The sequence below is a fragment of the Salvelinus fontinalis genome, chromosome 19, assembly GCF_029448725.1.
Source record: "Salvelinus fontinalis isolate EN_2023a chromosome 19, ASM2944872v1, whole genome shotgun sequence".
Lineage (NCBI taxonomy): Eukaryota > Metazoa > Chordata > Actinopteri > Salmoniformes > Salmonidae > Salvelinus > Salvelinus fontinalis.
Window position 1 is genome coordinate 17,696,214 of NC_074683.1, and position 18,625 is coordinate 17,714,838.

Consider the following 18,625-nt stretch of genomic DNA (forward strand, 5'->3'; position numbering starts at 1 on the left):
AACTTTATTAGGGTAATATCAACATCAATAGTCAAGCCAATGTTTATAGGGAAAACACAAGCAGAGGAGCCAATGTAAACCAGGGAAAAACGCACTACTCTCCCCTGTGCCCAATAAAACCCTCAACAAACCAAAACAAAATTTGACAACCACTATTTTGGACCATCCCTCCCCCAATGGTGGTCAATGGTGTTTGACACAGCTGCCAAACGTTGCTTCTTGTTGAACGTGGAAGAGCTCGGTTTTGTTTGTTTGAAAAGTTTGTTGTTTGAAAGTGTAATGGAAGGTTCTTGGTAGCTAGCTTCTTAGTTTTCATCCCGCAACGCAGTTGGCATCAGTTGCTGGGACTGCTTGTCTCTTTCCAGTGATCCTGCCGACCAAGAATGTGTCTGAGGAGCTATTTGGTGTCGCAGCTAGGTTGGTGTCGCAGCTAAGCTGCTAGCTAGCTGCACATCAAGCTAGCAAGGTTTTCTTGAACACAGCCCGCAACGCGGTTAGCCATTGTGGCTGGGACCGCGGATTGTCCCGGGTTTGTAGCTGTCTAGATCCCTGCTGATTGTTGTTTTCAATCTTCGCCGTGAACTGCCCTGTCTGGAACTGCGAGGAGTAACAGCGTAACCTATGTTGCTAGCTACCATGACAAAGACCAAAGCCGGCGGGAGTACCGTTGAGGACAATGGTGTCTCTCTATCACACGAGAAGGATCTTTTAAATGAACAAAAAGAGACCTACAAGCAGTTGTTACAACAACAAGAAAATAGATTCAAGTGCTTTGTCCAAACACTCGTGGATTCTACCAATAAAAGAATGGACAACCTGACCAGAGGTCCAGGACCTGAAGAACAGTTTGCAGTTCTCCCAGGGTCAACTGGATGAGTTGAAACACGAAAAAGGCAAGATGACAGCAATCTGTAAGTCATTGAGAGAGGACATCAATTCTGTGTGTGAATCCAGGATAACAATGGGACAATCAAGGCGGAAAGACATTTAAGGGGGAACAACATGGTTCTGGACGGTATTGCAGAATCTCCACATGAGACCTGGATGGAGTCTGAGGACAACGTGAGGGAAATGATTTCTGAGAAATTTAAGATGGACCACAAGACGAGTGAGGTGGAGCGCACCCACAGGACTGGAAAACCCACCACCGGCCCAGGTGATAGGCCCAGGCCAATAGTGGTCAAGTTCCTGAGGTTCAAGGACAAGGTAGCTGTTCTGGAAAGAGCCAAGAACTTGAGAGGAATGTATATCTTTGTTCTGGAAAGAGCCAAGAACTTGAGAGGAATGTATATCTTCCTGACGCTGTGCGCCAGAAGAGAAAATAACTGATTCCAGCAATGAAAGTTGCCAGAGTGCGTGGGGACATAGCTTACATCCGCTATGACAAGCTCATTGTCCACCCTCCCTCCCAGAAGCCTTGAAGGGATGAGAGAGCCAAGCCTATGGGTTCGTAGCTTCAACCCCACAGAACAAACACCAATTGATTAATTGACTGCTGAATGTATATTTTTCTCTCTTGCTTTATTTGCTCTTTTCAGTATTATGTCTGTCTCTGATAAGCTTCCCAGGAAAGGGCTGAAAATAGCCCATATTAATATATGTAGCCTTAGACAAAAGGTTCATGAAATCAATAACATGCTAACATCAGATGACATTCATATACAGTATTAGCCATTTCTGAACTCACTGAGATAATTATTTTGATGATACAGCAGAAGCAATACAAGGATATAACATCTATAGAAGACACAGACATGCTTATGGGGGAGGTTGAACTACCGTTAAAACATTTGGGGTCACTTAGAAATGTCCTTGTTTTTGAAAGAAAATTACATTTTGGTCCATTAAAATGATCAGATACACAGTGTAAACATTGTTAATGTTGCAAATGACTGTAGCTGGAAACGGCAGATTTGTTAAGGAATATCTACATAGGTGTACAGAGGCCCATTATCAGCAACCATCACTCCTGTGTTCCAATGGCACATTGTGTTAGCTAATCCAAGTTGATCATTTTAAAAGGCAACTTGATCATTAGAAAACCCTTTTGCAATTATGTTAGCACAGCGGAAAACTGTTGTTCTGAAAAAAGAAACAACATCAATGGTTGTAAAGATGGGGAGAGGTCTGCAGTAAAGATATGTTCCGTTTTTTTGACACCACACTCCAAAAAACAAGTTCTGCAGGCTCTAGTTTTGTCTAATCTTGATTGGTGTCCAGTCGTGTGGTGGAGTGCTGCAAGGAAAGACCTAGTTAAGCTGCAGCTGGCCCAGAACAGAGCGGCACGTCTTGATCTTCATTGTAATCAGAGGGCTGATATAAATACTATGCATGCCAGTCTCTCTTGGCTAAGAGTTGACTTATTGATGTTTCTTCTAAAAAGAAGTATGTTGAAAATCCCAAATTGTTTGCATAGTCAACTTACACACAGCTCTGACACACACACTTATCCCACCAGACATGCCACCAGGGGTCTTTTCACATTCCCCAAATCCAGAACAAATTCAAGAAAGCGTACAGTATTATATAGAGCCCGAATTGCATGGAACTTCCTTCCATCTCATATTGCTCAAATAAACAGCACACCTGTTTTTTTAAAAACAGATAAAGCAACACCTCGTGGCACAACGCCTCTGCCCTATTTGACCTAGACAGTTTGTGTGTGTGCATTGATATGTAGGGTACGTGTGCCTTTAAAAACATTTTTATGTAGTTCTGTCCTTGAGCTGTTCTTGTCTAATGATGTTCTGTATTATGTCATTTTGTGTGACGTTTCATGTTTTGTGTGGACCCCAGGAAGAGTAGCTGCTGCTTTTGCAAAAGCTAATGGGGATCCTAATAAAATACCAATTACCAAATACCAGTGCATTTCAATCTGTCCCTTATTTAACTGGGCCTGCTAGCTAGCTACATTTCGGCGAGCTAGCGATTGCTGTGAAGTCACCAAATATATTTGAAATAACGATTGAGGTAGCTACAGTATCTAACTAAACTACTACAAACGAATTGAAATTGCAATAAATAAAGGTTAAGTTACTTGTTTTCCGCAGTCCAGTGGTACCACAAGTAGTCATTTGATTTGCGAACTCCTTACATGATCAGCATCTCGTCACTAAAATAGTACTTCCGGGTCACGGAATTTCGAAAAAATGCGAAAACAATGTTCCTGTAACGGCTGTCTAATGCCTCCTCGGAGGAGGAGGAGGAGGAGTAAGGGTCGGACCCAAAACGCAGCGTTGTATGCAGACATAATGGAATTTATTAAAGAAAGACGAAACACGAAAAGTCTTACACAAACTACAAAACAACAAACGACGTAGACAGACCTGAACTTGAGAACTTACATATAGACACGAAGAACGCACGAACAGGAAAGACTAGCCAAACGAACGAACAAACGAAACAGTCCCGTGTGGTGCAACAGACACAGACACAGGAACAATCACCCACAAACAAACAGTGAGAACAGCCTACCTTAATATGGTTCTCAATCAGAGGAAACGTCAAAAACCTGCCTCTAATTGAGAACCATATCAGGCAACACATTTAACCCAACATAGAAACACATAACATAGAATGCCCACCCCAACTCACGCCCTGACCAACTAAACACATACAAAAACAAGGAAAACAGGTCAGGACAGGTTGTCTAAACATTAACAATAATGCTTATTTGTTCATATTTAAGTGACATTTAAATTAAATTTGGGTTTAAAACCATGTTCAAAGGCCAAATTAATGCCCACAATGCGAATCACTGTATATGGAATACATATTGGATAAAAGAAAGAACAATTCTGGGTGCCAAAGTAAAATTATTGTAGGGAATACTCAGTAGGGTCTGTAAAATGTATATATGGTGTCATTTCATGGGGCTCTGAATAATACAAAGTGTTGCTGGCCTTTTATTCAACCCATTCCATTGACCGCCACAATGTGAAACACTGCATATGGAATGCATAATCATCACGTGCTAACCAAACAACATTGCAGGGAATGCTCACTGAATTAAAGGTCAACTACACTACAAATGTAAGTTTCTAAGATTTTTCCAAGACCGCAAAAGTCATCCCCTGATGTGGATTAAGCATTGTTGTAAACACAGAAAATCATTTGTTTTTATTTTTATATTAAAAAGTGTGAAGAAAATGGTAAAACCAGAACATTTTTGGGAAATACGAAACATGAATAAACAAAAATGAGAAAACGGAATTTGGGAAAAAAACAGAAGTAAGCAAAAAATACTAACGGATTTTAAAAGGCCCTATCAAAGTTTTGAGGAAGGTTGAGGTCAGGTCCAATATTGACTATGATCCCAAGAGAGAAAGAGGTTGGGCCATCCTATAATTTTTTAGAGTAATATAATATAATATATACAATTTAGCAGACAGTTTTATCCTAAGCAAACGTACAGCCATGCGTGAATACATTTTTACATATGTGTGATCACAGGATTCAAACCCACTATCCTGGCATTGCAATGCTCTACCAAGACGCATGACAGGGTTATATATGCTTTGTGAAGCCTCAAATAAATGTTATTTATAAGGCCTTTATTAAGAGGTGCTTATGCCACCTATATTTGTCTTAGTGGGTTATGTCACATTTGACATTGGTGGTTATGTCACAGTTATGCCACATTTATGAACCCTTTATAGAGCATGACTTACGTTTATAGAAGCGGCGCAGGTCCTAATCCAGGCACTTGTCATCTCCGGTCTGGATTACTGCAACTCGCTGTTGGCTGGGCTCCCTGCCTGTGCCATTAAACCCCTACAACTCATCCAGAACGCCGCAGCCCGTCTGGTGTTCAACCTTCCCAAGTTCTCTCACGTCACCCCGCTCCTCCGCTCTCTCCACTGGCTTACAGTTGAAGCTCGCATCCGCTACAAGACCATGGTGCTTGCCTACGGAGCTGTGAGGGGAACGGCACCTCAGTACCTTCAGGCTCTGATCAGGCCCTACACCCAAACAAGGGCACTGCGTTCATCCACCTCTGGCCTGCTCGCCTCCCTACCACTGAGGAAGTACAGTCCCCGCTCAGCCCAGTCAAAACTGTTCGCTGCTCTGGCACCCCAATGGTGGAACAAACTCCCTCACGACGCCAGGACAGCAGAGTCAATCACCACCTTCCGGAGACACCTGAAACCCCACCTCTTTAAGGAATACCTAGGATAGGATAAAGCAATCCTTCTGACACCCCCCCCCCCCCTTAAAAGATTTAGATGCACTATTGTAAAGTGGCTGTTCCACTGGATGTCATAAGGTGAATGCACCAATTTGTAAGTCGCTCTGGATAAGAGCATCTGCTAAATGACTTAAATGTAAATGTAAATGTAATAGATGATTTGTAACACATTTATGTCGTGTTTATGAAGGCTTTATGAATCCTTTATAAGCTGCACTTCATTTCAAGTGGGAGCGAGTTGGTCTCCCATTAATATTTCCTCAGGGCAATTGGACAGCTGCTTAGAAGATCCTTCTCTTATTGGATTCATGACTCCTGTGACAGTCGTAGTGTCACTCAAAGCAATGCTGTAACCACAGAATTCACACAAACATTCATTAAAAACGAGTGAGAAAAATGCGAGTGGACAAAGGGAGTTCATAAATATGTTGGTTAAATGTCGCTGTTTAGCATATTAATGATTAGGGCATATGTCACAATTAGCATATACATGAGGATGATTGAAATCGTGTTTTTTTTCATGTTTCACTGACTTCTCAAAAAGTGGGGAAGGGGGTTTATGCAAATGAAAACAAACATTAGTAGTTATTTGATTACTCCCCCCCTTCCCAAGGTAGCAGTGCAATGCACTCAATATTTTATAATTAGAACCACGCAAACATCTGTCTGCTAAGTTTGTGGATGAGTTATTCCCCATGTGGGAATTTTATGGATTGTTCAAAGCAGGAGATTTACATTATGCATACAATTCAAGAGTGATGTGGAAAATTCAATGGATTAGGAATGCCTGCTGGTTCATTTCATGCCCCAAGGATGATAGTGCTGGCACCCTTTGAGCCTAGAGAGAAACGAGGGTGCAAACCTGTGACACAAATTAGAACCTTCAGTCAACATTAGAAACATCTAATTGTCTTTTGTCAGATTTGTGTTCCCGAAAATAACTTCAATGTTTGGTTGTGTTTTTGAATAGTCATTCCAGTAAATCACTTTAAGGGAATATAGCACAATGCAGTGGACACAGTTTTACATTGCTTGTGTAATCATGTAGGTCTTTAATTGTATTGTAGTGACCTTAGGACAACACCTAAGGACCTTGTAAAAATTACAGACCTCTTGGTGGTTAAGGTGTTGGACTGACAGTCGCAGGGACTTGGGTTCAAACATGGGTTTGAGTCTTGGTCGGGGCTATCCCCCAGACGTGTCACAATCTGTTTTCTAGACAGACCATCCAGAGCCACGTGTACCTGTAGTTTTAAGATGGGGGGGGATTCCCAATGTGTGAACGTTTTTTGAATGATACAATGTCAAATACAGCACAACACAAATATTTTGGTTTCTCCATTCAGTATAACACCATTCCCATCTATCCCTGCTTTAATGCCCAACTCAGAGGCGTGACACACAACACCACTCCACTTCTGAGAGTCTAGATGAGGTGATTTGTCCTGCCCTGATCTGCCCTGCCCGCAGCCCAGTGAAATCGCCCACTGCATGACCAGACGTGCTCAAAATAACACAAATTTCCCCTGTGTTCTCTTGTCGACACAGCGAAACTCCCTAAGCTATAGGCCTCAATATTAAGGCCAAAAATATAATGATTTCCTATGACCATTTCACTGTGTTGATGGTCCGTCAGGCAGGCAGTCTCAATATTTTATACCACACACACACAGTCTTTTTACTTCAATACTTTTGTCTTTGACTCAGATTGAGCCTTATGTAATGGCGTCATATAATAAATCCACACCAAGAATGTAATCCCACTCTAGAGCATACCCATAGCAACCTAAGAGAGCTCAGCCTAGCCCTCATCGTGGAACTCTGTCAGGGGTTCAGGAACCTAGTTAAGCAAGCTCAGGCAGGCATGATGGGTCAGGTGGCTCTGTCGCTTTACGGTTTCTCCTCTTACCTCTTATTGCAGGGAATGGGATGTGCAACTGCGGCAACTGTGACTGCTGGGACGGCTGGACGGGGAACGCCTGTGAGATCTGGGTGGGAGCCGAATACTAACACCACAGAACATTTCAGTAGCTATACAAAGAGACTGTGCTGTCAGAAAAGGTGTGAAACACCAAAGGGAGGAGAGGAATGGAGAGAGCGATGGAGAGGAGGATAAAAAAGAAGTCAACCAAACTGGGATGTAATTCTTCATTCAGATTTCTGCATATCACTTGTATAACGGCATTCATTGTACTGGTTACAAATAATCTTTATTAAAACTGTGTTCTTTTTTTGTATGCAAGAAAAAAACTTTTGTAGCCAAAATATGTTTTTTTCTCTTTAGAAGACCTTACCATGTAACCCTTTATATGTTTCCAATACAACTATATGTATGACAATTGTTTCTGTAAGAATGCTTACATATTCCAGAAAGCTACACATTTACATATTCCAGAAAGCTACACACAATAAGATGCAGGTACATAAACAGAAGCCAAACATTGAAAACAAAAGGATAAATGTTTTATTATTAATATGAATACATGTTTGTGTGTGTGTGTGTGTGTGTGTGTGTGTGTGTGTGTGTGTGTCACCAGTGGTGTGTTTTTTGGGGATAAAAGTGCTTCCTGACAAGTTGGCCTCAAAGAACACCCTGCACTCAAGTCAAGAGTATCGTTTGAGCGTTTTATTTATTTTGTAATGATGAAACATTGAATGTGCCGCGTGACACAACATTTTTGCATGGAAACAATGAAAATACCATAATCATACGTGGGTGTAAATCTGTTATAACATGACATACATATCTCCAAGTGGCACACTTGCAATTGTATATATTTAAATATAAATCGTTTTAATAGTGCCTATTATCGCTGAAAACTATCACGACCATCGTTTTCTACTACAACCGGTCAATCAATGCATGGCAATTCCCCCTTACTCGTGAACACCATGTCATGAAAACGTTCAAATGTCGTGGCCGAAAAAAGAACAGAAAACACACATAGCTCTATAGTGCCATGCTGGGTATTCATGTAACTTCAGGAGGTGGTTGCAGGGGATGTGAGTTTCTTTGACTCGAGAGCCCAACCTCTACCTGAAAACATGATTGATAGGAAGTAGTAAAGAAAAAAAATGTAAAGTAAATCATTCTACTTTGGCCTTTTCATGCTTTTTAGTACTAGCCAACCTTTCGTTTTATTTATCCCATCAAAATGACAGGTGCAATAATATACTGCACACTATATTGCATTAATGTTACTGACATTACAGTCACACCTTTATATAAATATTTGATTCAATATGTTGTATATATGCATACAACAAACAAACTGTACAGTGCAGACAAACTCGTAGCATATATATGTATGTAAAATTAGTACATACCAACAGTTCTTGATACACATAGCCTACTACATGCAGCCCATCAATGCCATCCTCTCCCCATGCAAAAGATGAGAAAAAGGACAAAAGCAAAAGTAAAACCTCTCCAACTACTTTTTGACAAACTAGTTGACCAGAGGGAGAAAACTGAAAATAAACAGTTCGGGAAGGATCTGGAAAACAACATCAAGCACGACCCATATACAGTAGGAACGAAACAAACAAAGAAACCCCAAAAAAACAAGATGGCGGCTAGAGAGACATTTACACAGTCATTTACAAAAATAAAGCTCAGCTTTCGAAGAACCAGTCAACTGGTCTGCAGGGGCTTGCGTAGCCCAGCATGTAGAGTTCATTATGATGTAGGGAAATTACTGGAGCTGCATCCCAAATTGCACCATATTCCCTATTTAGTGCACTTCTTTTGACCAGGGCCCATAGAGCACTATGTAAGGAATAGGGTGCCATTTGGGATGCAGTCTGGGTGTAATGTGGAGGGGACACCAGCCCTAAAGAAAAAAAGTATTATTTCAGCTCCTTTGTGCTGTATATCACGGCATTGTTATAATAGCATCAATGTAGCTTTGTACAGACACGTGTTTTTAAGTCTAACTAGTAAATGTGCTTCAACATCCTCTAGAAAATAGGGGCTTAAAATACCAATAAACTGTAAAATTATATCAGCAAATAAATCTCTTAATATATTTTTCCAATTTTAGCAGCATAAAGTAGCTTCGGTCTACTTATCAACATTCTAAATCGTAGCTTCCATTGGAATCCAGTAAATCAAGTTCAGAATTAAATCAGCTGATAGATTCAGATAACGGTTGATACATTGCTAACAGTCATGATCAGATCAGGACTCCGAACAGAACGTGCGGTGAAGTAGCTCCAGTGGAAGTAGGCGTGTGCCTAACGACATGCTAATTCGAGTCCCGAACAATTTCCAAACAACTTCTCACTAGCATTGGTCTGAACAGTACCTTTCCCTTATCCCATTGTCCAGGGATCACCAACTAGATTCAGCCACGGGGGCCGGAACATAATGACAAATCATTTGTCGATTCCAAATAGACTGCAAGAAGCCCAAACAGATCTAATTCAAACCTTGCTTACATGGGTATGCGATCACGTGTCTATCTTTTATGCGGGTGAATACTTAGGAACAGATTTCCCAAATTAAAATCACTCGGAGCTGATTTCCTGGTGGTTTTTACAGTCTTTTATGTCCGACAACAACGTTAACATTTTTTTGTGCTCAGGAAACTTGGGGGGGCCAAATAAAACCCCAATTTGGCCCGCGGGCCGCCAGTTGGGGAACTCTGCCATAGTCCTATGTGGAAAAACATGCATGTAAATGTTTCTAGGTATCCCAAAACCTTGATTCTTACGAACACAAGATCCAAAAATGACATCAATCAAGACCTTTCAAAGGTTCAGCAAGAAGGCCAGCAGAGAATCAATTCGTCAATGGGATTATTTTTGTGAAAATGAACCATATGGTAAATCACAGTGAGGAAAAAAGCAACATCGGAGAAAGGAAAATCGAATCAGAATGCAATCGGCTGCTGTTGGCGTTGTACAACACCGCAACAACTGTGGTATCGTTCTGGCTTCTTGGATACTTTGGTCATTTTATGAATCAATCTCTGTCAGCTGTAAAGGTTGTTGAGTGAATATTCTGCTCGGTCTTTACTGTATGTGTTTGGTGGGTGAGACAACTTAGGCCCAGTCGTGACTGGATATATGTATTTGCATGCTGGGGATCAAGGTCTAAACAGGCACGTAATAGGCCAAGATGAGCGATACTGGACTCTTCATGCTGAGCTAGGAGAAAATCCTCTCGTAATATCTCAGAATATGTATCACCTATTTTTTTTAACAGTGAAAATTGTATAATATAAGCCATCTCTTGCATTGCTTCTGCAAGAAAAAATAGAACACAATACTAACCTTGACCATGCTTTAGTTTGCCGAACAAAATGGGGATGCAGCCGAACCTCGAGTAAATGTGAATGTAAAATGGCTGCCGCCGTTGGGCTTGAACCATTTAGTCTAAGCCACTAGCCTAGCCCGTTGTTCAGAGAAATCAGCCAGTGAGGGACTGTGGCCTACAAGGCCTATAGATATTCCTAGAGCCCTTGCTCAGAAATAAGAATTTAAGAAAAATAGATTTCAGGTTCCTATTTCCCGACCGGATGAGCCAGAGCTCACCGCTGGTGGGATCGGATTGTGATATGTATACACCTATACACCACTTGTTAAAGCGTTCTCCAACACACACGCACATCTGTGTCTGTATGTGTGTGAGTGGGCTCCTCGCATTGATTGCAGTGGGGGTAATTAGCACTTCATCAGCTATGATTGTGTGAGCTATCCTCCAGTCTTTCTTTCTTGAGCTCTAAAAAAGCAACACGCAGCCTGAGACTCTGACTCTGCCCTCGACGTAGATGCTCTGTGTGTGTGTGTGTGTGTGTGTGTGTGTGTGTGTGTGTGTGTGTGCGTGTCTGTAGTGCTTCCCAAACACCAGACTTCCTAAATGAGTCCCTGGAACCAAGCCAACGGTGGCATCTTTTTTTCTTGTGTGTGTATGTGTTGTGTATGGGAAGAAGAGTGTATTTCAGTGTCAATGTGTCTGTGTGTGTTGAGTATACATCGGCGTGAATGCGTGTATTACAAAACCACACACCGCCCCTGCAAAATGTATTTTTTTCTAAGTTACTCAACAAAGAGAAAAATGTGAGAATAGAAAGAGAAAGAGACGGGAACGTACTTGTAAAAAGTAGAAGATAGCAGTCCATTTTCTTTTTTTACTATATGTGTAAAGCATCTACCCCAGAACATAGCTGGTGCACTGTGGTATAGAAAATAGATCTTAATCGCACACACCGTTGCAACAGGGCATATATGTAGAGGGGGTGGTCTTGGGTTACCGTCAGCAAGCAAGGTATCACATGTGGCCGTGAAACACACATCATTTTTACGGATTCCATTGTCAGAGTCACTCTTCCTTCTGGTCTGGGGGGTGGGGGCGGGGGCGACCACCCTTCTGCATCAATCCCCCATTGATTAGTTAAAGAGAAAGAAAGAGAGAGAGGAGAAGAAGAAAGGGAGGAAGGAAGGACCGAGAGATTGCCTGGATCTAATCCACAGAAGAAAGAGGGTGCAGGTTTGGAGTCTGGTAGGGAAAATCCCTGACTCCATTATGTATGTCCCTCCCTCCATCCCTCCCGCCACACACACACACACACACACACACACACACACACACACACACACACACACACACACACACACACACACACACACACACACACACACACACACACACACACACACACACACACCAGGTGAATTGTGGCTATGTGGGGGGCTTAGCAGCAGTAGCAGTAGTAGGCTTGCTGACTGGTTTGCCTCCGTTCATCACTGGGGGCTCGGTTGTGCTTTTACTGGGAAGGACGGCTGTTTTGGGCGCTTTGGTCTCTCCTACATCATGCAACGATGGCTCTCTGTACATAGCAACTGTGAGGGAGAGAGATAATAAAGAGAAGGGAGGAGATAAGGAGGCAAGGAAGGGTGAGAGGGAAAAAGAGGGAAAAAGAGGGAGCGGGTAGGGAGAGAGATAGAGAGTGTAAGAAAAAGGGAGAGAAAAGAAGAAAGGGAGAGAATGGAGGAGAGGGGGAAGATTTAGTAAAACCCAGGTCAAAATAAGTCTTATTTCTCCTCTTTTCAGTCAAATAACTTGTAAAACTAACCACATGGCTCCTTTTTCACTAATGACTGCTAGCATGAATGATTTAATCCGTTTTAAGTCTTGTTGATGCAGAGGCTTCTATTTGTTTTTTGGAAATCATTCCAGACCACACCAAAAGGGGCAAAAAGGGGTTGAAAAAGACCAAAAAAGTGTCACATTATTTAGCCTGTGGCTGGTGCCATAGTTGAGTAAAGGTTAAATTGTAAAAAAATGTATATATCTTCCTCTCCTTTCTACAGACCCCAATCTAAATGTGGCCAAAAGCCTTTATGCAAAATGAGCAGTGGGAACCTCCCAAATGATCCTGCACTTTACTCTCCCTGCACTGCAGCTGTGTCACTGTCACGACAGTGCAGTACAGGTTCCTGGAGGCTTCCATGTTTAAATAATGGACAAAAATCAGTCAGGGAGGGGAGGAGAGTGTAGACGCACCATAAAGCATCAACATTTCATGGCCGCAAAGACAGGGCTTGTCCCTTCCCCTCTGTGCTATATGCCAACCTGTGAATTATGGATGGGAATGATAAATATAAATGATACGTCAAGGGGAAGATAACCATCCTTCAGTGTAGCTGTGGGTGGTTACTCAGGGCGGGATTAACAGTAAAGGGGGCATGATCAGATAGACTTGTTCCGTCTAAAGACACTACCGTGACAGGGTCTAGGTGTGGGATGGTCATTCCGAGGGGTGTGGAGGATGAAATGTGGTATTGTGAACCTGCAGGCATGTGATGGCTTACATGTTTATGACTTGTGTAAGATTCTTGTGATATATACATAAACCCCGCCTCATAGTTAGCCCATACATATAATACGTTTGACACCTCTGACATGAGGCATAAACTTGGTACCAACAATACGTAGTAGGGTTGCAAAGGGAGGGTATATTACTGGAAACTTTTGAAGTTTTGTAACTTTCGCCTTTTTGGGTAAGTCGGATTATCACAGGTGTCTGTAATTATCTCTGGCCCTCTGTGTGACCTTATCACATGTCAAATACACTGAGTGTGCAAAGCATTATGGACACTACATGTCATATAGGTATAGACTGACCAGGTGAATCCAGGTGAAAGCTATGATCCCTTATTAATGTCACTTGTTAAATCCATTTCAATCAGTGTAGATGAAGGGGAGGAGACAGGTTAACGGATTTTTTTAAATTTAGTTTTGAGACAATTGAGACACGGATTGTGTATGTGTGCCATTTAGAGGGTGAATGGGCAAAACAAAAGATCGAAGTGCCTTTGAACGGGCCAGGCGCACCGGTTTGTGTCAAGAACTGCAACACTGCTGGGTTTTTCACGCTCAACAGTTTCCAGCGTATATCAAGAATGGTCCTCCACTAAAAGGATATCTAGCCAACCTGACACAACACAACAGTTTATATTTAAAAAAAAATCAAATAAGATGATTTTAAAATAAGAAATAGAATGTCAAAGCTGTAAAACATTATCCTAAATAAAAATCATTCAACTTAGTGAATACCATTGGGGTTTAATATGAGGTTTTCAGCATGAAATATCCTTTATATGTGATAATACTATACATGAATGCATTTTTAAAAATTCAAATATAAATTACCAAAGTTACCATAGATTGCCATAGATTACCTGTTAGTTACCAACATTACAGAAGTTTAACTTTGGTAAATTACTAGCTTTGCAACCCTAGGCTCAGCCAGGAAGAAATGTTCATATACAGTAGAAGGTAAAGACTTATGTTTTGCAAAGGTTATCCTTGAAAGAAGTCTAGCAGATATAAATGCCCATCTTTTTAGTTCAATATACTGCCTCTCATCACAAAACAACAAAAACTATTTGTTTGCTGCTAGACTTCTTTTTTGCTGCTCTCTTGCTTATACTGCTCTAATGCCCCTGAAATTTTCTAATGAAAACAAATCAAACTCAGAATGTGGTGTTGGCATACCTTCTAATGGCTTGGGCAGGAAGTGAGCAGCTGGTTTTGTTTTCTTCACTCGATTCCCCTTCATGGCTTGGCCCTCTTTGTTGAGCCCCAGGAACCAAGCTCTCCCTGACTCCTGTTGCCTGTACAGCATCGACGAGTAGATCACATAGTAGTTCTCAAACACAGACTCTTTGAACTTGCATTCTGCCGTAAAGAGTTCCTGCAAAGACAGAAGACAGGTTAAGTATCATGTCTATGTGGCAGAGCCATGGCTAAGAGGTAATGGTCCCCGCTCTCAATACATGTAGAACTCCCCATCGGTGACCGGGTTCAATCAGATAGTTTACCCAGCAAACCAAAATTGGTTCTGTGAAAGTTGCCAGAACATTTGTTACGTTGTTCTCATAACACAAAAACTGTCCAGTTGTGTTTATCGTTATACAAAGTTTGTCTTGCAAGAACGTTCCCAGAACAAATTTTGTCTGTTCCTTACCTGGAAACCTAATGAGAATGTTCGGGGAATGTTCTGTGGTGGCTGTTACAGCTGTGCACAACATTTTAGTGAATGTCTGGAGAAGATTTCAAGGATATTTCATTTAAAACAATTTCTGAAAAGAAAAACATTTTCATCAAAAACATTATTTGAATGCTTTTGGGATGTTGTCCTAATGTTAGATAAAACCGTAACTACAACTTAATGGGAATCTTAGCTAATTTTATGGGATTTTTCCCAGTTTGCTGGGTACCCTTCCAACGTTCTCTCCTCTCCACACCTGTATCCCCACTTGTAATTTATAATTTGTACAATAAAACTTTAAAAAGTCAAGTTCTTAAAAACATGATGTATTTTGTTCTTATAAGAAATATAATGTATGTTCCATTTGGGTCTCGAAGCATAGGTAAAGGTAACACCCTATTCCCCATATAGTTCACTACACTTATCTGGTTCACTATCACATATGGCTCTGGGAAAAGAAGTGTACTATGTATTAAGATATGATTTGAGACACAAAGCCTTTGTGCAAAAAACAATGAAGCATATGAACATCATTCATGTTTGAACATGTAGCCATATCCAGAGGTCACAAAGACAAATTTTAGGCAGCTCCACTACACAATACGTTTAAAAAAAAGCCACGTTCGACACGATTACCAAAACAGACTGACGAGCTCAAATATTCAGAAGCCTTGAATGTGGCAGACCGATCCGAACTCCTCTCTCGGCATGTCCAGCCCTCTCATTATCTCAGCCAATCATGGCTAGTGGGAAGGTTGCTCACTTTTTCTGTGGTTTAACCAACAAGGCTAGTGATTTAACAATTTTATTCATATTTACAGATGGCATACAAGTTTGTTATTAAGGCACATGAAAGATCACATGTTCGAGAAGGCATTTCTGGCAAAATACGCATTTTGATAAAAACAATTTTTTTTACATTCAAATGGCTCTCCTATGAAGTCGTGACTTTTGACATACGACTAGTTTCCTGAATCCGGTCACAATTGTTTAGGAGCCCGTAAAACGGCAGCCATCTCCTCCGGTGCCATTCTACATTCTACATTATATGCCTAGTTGCCTCAAATTGTTACACTAGCTAGATTATATCTGTGTGTATGCTGTGCTAGCAAACACCCAATAAAGAGTCATGAAAATACACTCATTACATCTGTAATACTTTGTGCAAACAACCTTTTAGCTAATCCAGGGACCTCACCATCCTTCACACACCCCTTTTTTGTCAATGACAAATGAACACCACATCTCCGCTTTACCCCCATTTATCTCATTCAACTGAAGAGAACTGGAGGGTAATAAAGAGCTTTCCACATTATCGGTCCCACATTGGGGTTTTCATTGGGGTGTATTAATAAACGCCTGGTCATGCCTCAAGTAGTTCTGGTTGGAGGAGTTATTCAGCACCCCCCACAAAGGCCCTGTTTGAATAATTCCAAAATGTATCCTTCCTTCCTCCCTCCATTCCTTAAGAGTTGATTTGTCGCTGACATGATTGCATAGGTCAATGTAAGAGACCCCACTACTAGCTCACACCTATCCAGCCAGAGCAGCAAATTATTTGAACGGGTCTGAGCCACAAAAAGAGACTCTCAAATCCCAATTTCTCTCTGACGTTTAATCTTTTTCCCTGCTATTTTCCCTCGCTAGGCATTTATGAGTGGGACTTGATGTAGTGAATAAATATTACGTGGTCTTTCCACCGTTTAGGTGTTTGCTCATAACTCCCACAGCTTCACCCTGGGGATTATTTATGGGGTGAGTGTGTAGTTCCGACGACGCACCCCATCACCGAGTAATAGCAGGTTATTAAGCACTGTGTTAAATAGCTCTTGTCAGGGCTTAACAACCAGTCGGGGCCGATGACGACGACTAAGTGACACTTTGGGGGACTTATTAATGACTGGCTCAATCAGATGAAATTGCATTAGGTAAGGCAGGCACAGGCTGGTAGCTGTATTTGGAGAGGTTCCAGTCTCCTTAATTGAACACTCAGAGGGATTCCATTGACTGCATACAGACCCGATGAACTTAACCGGCTCAGTTGGTTAGCGAGAGCTGCTAGTAACGCTAATGCTGTATATCCCTGGTGTCATGCTTGTAACACTGAGGAAATAACTTAAGACTCATAGGCTGTGTTTACACTGCCATCCTACACTGTAAAAACGTATTTAGCCTGTTAGTTGTTTCAGCTAATTTTCCAAAAGTCAATTCAACTGAAAAATAGTCAATTCAACAGAAAATGTTGAGATACCATGATTTCGTCAACTCGTCAGAAAATGTTGAGAAGTTGACTCAATGAGTAATGTTGACCAGTGAATTATACAATACACGTTGACTAAACGATAATGACAATCGCTGAATGTCTCACGAGTGAATGCTAGAAACGACCAGTATGTGGGCTTCAATTTTGACACCAACATCTTAGTTTCTCGAGTTCTCTGTGGTTCGATTCGGCGGTCATCTAATCATGAATGTCAGCATCGGTATTAGGAACAGTTCGAATCAATATGTGATTTTAATAGCACCAGCTATCTAGCTAACTGTGTCTTTTTGAATTGCTAAGGCTAGCCAACTACCTACTGAGCACAAACTGCTTTTGTAAAACAGTAAATAGCCTAAAGTTAAGGCTATGTTACAAACTAATGTAACATTCAACCTTAAAATTAGTAACACATTTTGAGGTAACTGTAACTATAAATGTCTTCTTATGTAACCATATTTTTTTTTACCTTTATTTAACTAGGCAAGTCAGTTAAGAACAAATTCTTATTTTCAATGACGGCCTAGGAACAGTGGGTTAACTGCCTGTTCAGGGGCAGAACGACAGATTTGTACCTTGTCAGCTCGGGGATTTGAACTTGCAACCTTCCGGTTACTAGTCCAACGCTCTAACCACTAGGCTACGCTGCCGCCCCATATAAAGTGTGCATTTTCAAGACAACATGCAAAGGTCGTCACACCTATGCTGTAATAATCTGTACAGAATCTGGAACGGCATTGAAAACTTAACGAAGGCCCGCAGGCACGAACGAGGCTAGCTAAAACATGGGTCGGGACCGGACAGTAATCGCAGCCAGTAGCTTCTGAATGCATTTTGGCGGTTGATTTCCTGTGTTCCTGTGTCTGGCATTGAAAGTTAGTGCTGCCGTGCTGCAGTCAGGAAAGCGTTGTGTGCCGCACACCAGAGTTTCTGCAGCCCAAACTGCAGTGTGTGTGTCTTGCCAATCACATTGACGCAAATGGAATCACACAGTGCAATAACAGAGAGTGAAGCGCCTTTTCTCTGGATGGGCTTTCCTCTGGTATTTATGCTCGTTAGACAACCTGAAAACGCATCGCCCAAGTAAGAGACTTCAGCTCCATCTTAACTCCTCCTCCACATTCACTGGATTGGTTGAAAAGTGAAGAAGAGAACCTCCCCCGACAGTTTTTTTTCTTTGCGTCAAGACCAGTATTTAGTAGATCTAGTGTCAGGCATTTATTTTAAGGCTGCTACGTTAGGTTCCCTCTAAAGTAGCACATAGATGCAATGCTCATTTCCTGTCACTTTTCTTCTACATTTTTGGGTGGTTATCGTGGCAACGGCAGGTGATGTGCAAAAAAAAAACACTTTATGATGCCTGACAGGCATGTTTAATATGAAAAAAATACAATACTCTCTGAACTGCATGAGGCAAAATTCCATCCTCATTTGGCGACGCGCGTCCTCAGATTCATGGCGTGTCAGCAGTCTCCTTCCAAAGGACCGCTTATCATGTGCAAGATGTCAGAGAGGCAGTGCCTGTCTCTTCCCGTTTCCAGGGGTATCGGGGGAAAGCACAGTCTTTAACACGCTGTACTGTGCTGACAGGACTCAGGACAGATCAGCTACACAGCTTATCAAAAATATAATGGATTGAGGTAGAAGTTAATTGGAGTGAGTATTGATTTAGGCCTA

General features: G+C 41.6%; 2 protein-coding genes across 3 annotated transcripts in view; one reads left to right on the top strand and one right to left on the bottom strand.

The window, feature by feature from the left end:
• itgbl1 (integrin, beta-like 1) overlaps window positions 1-7,527 on the top strand; it is a 123,239-nt gene extending 115,712 nt beyond the window's left edge. The window contains exon 11 of the mRNA XM_055870952.1: window positions 7,110-7,527. Coding sequence (XP_055726927.1) covers window positions 7,110-7,198 — 89 coding nt within the window. The 3' untranslated portion in view covers window positions 7,199-7,527. The remainder of the gene's footprint in view (window positions 1-7,109) is intronic.
• A 272-nt stretch (window positions 7,528-7,799) lies between these two features.
• The window catches only part of fgf14 (fibroblast growth factor 14), a 309,362-nt gene continuing 298,536 nt past the window's right edge, over window positions 7,800-18,625 (bottom strand). For both annotated transcript variants that reach the window (XM_055870954.1, XM_055870955.1), the window contains exons 4-5: window positions 14,193-14,391; window positions 7,800-12,034 (exon numbers count right to left, since the gene is read on the bottom strand). In XM_055870954.1, the coding sequence (XP_055726929.1) occupies window positions 11,874-12,034; window positions 14,193-14,391 (360 nt within the window). In that variant the 3' untranslated portion in view covers window positions 7,800-11,873. The remainder of the gene's footprint in view (window positions 12,035-14,192; window positions 14,392-18,625) is intronic.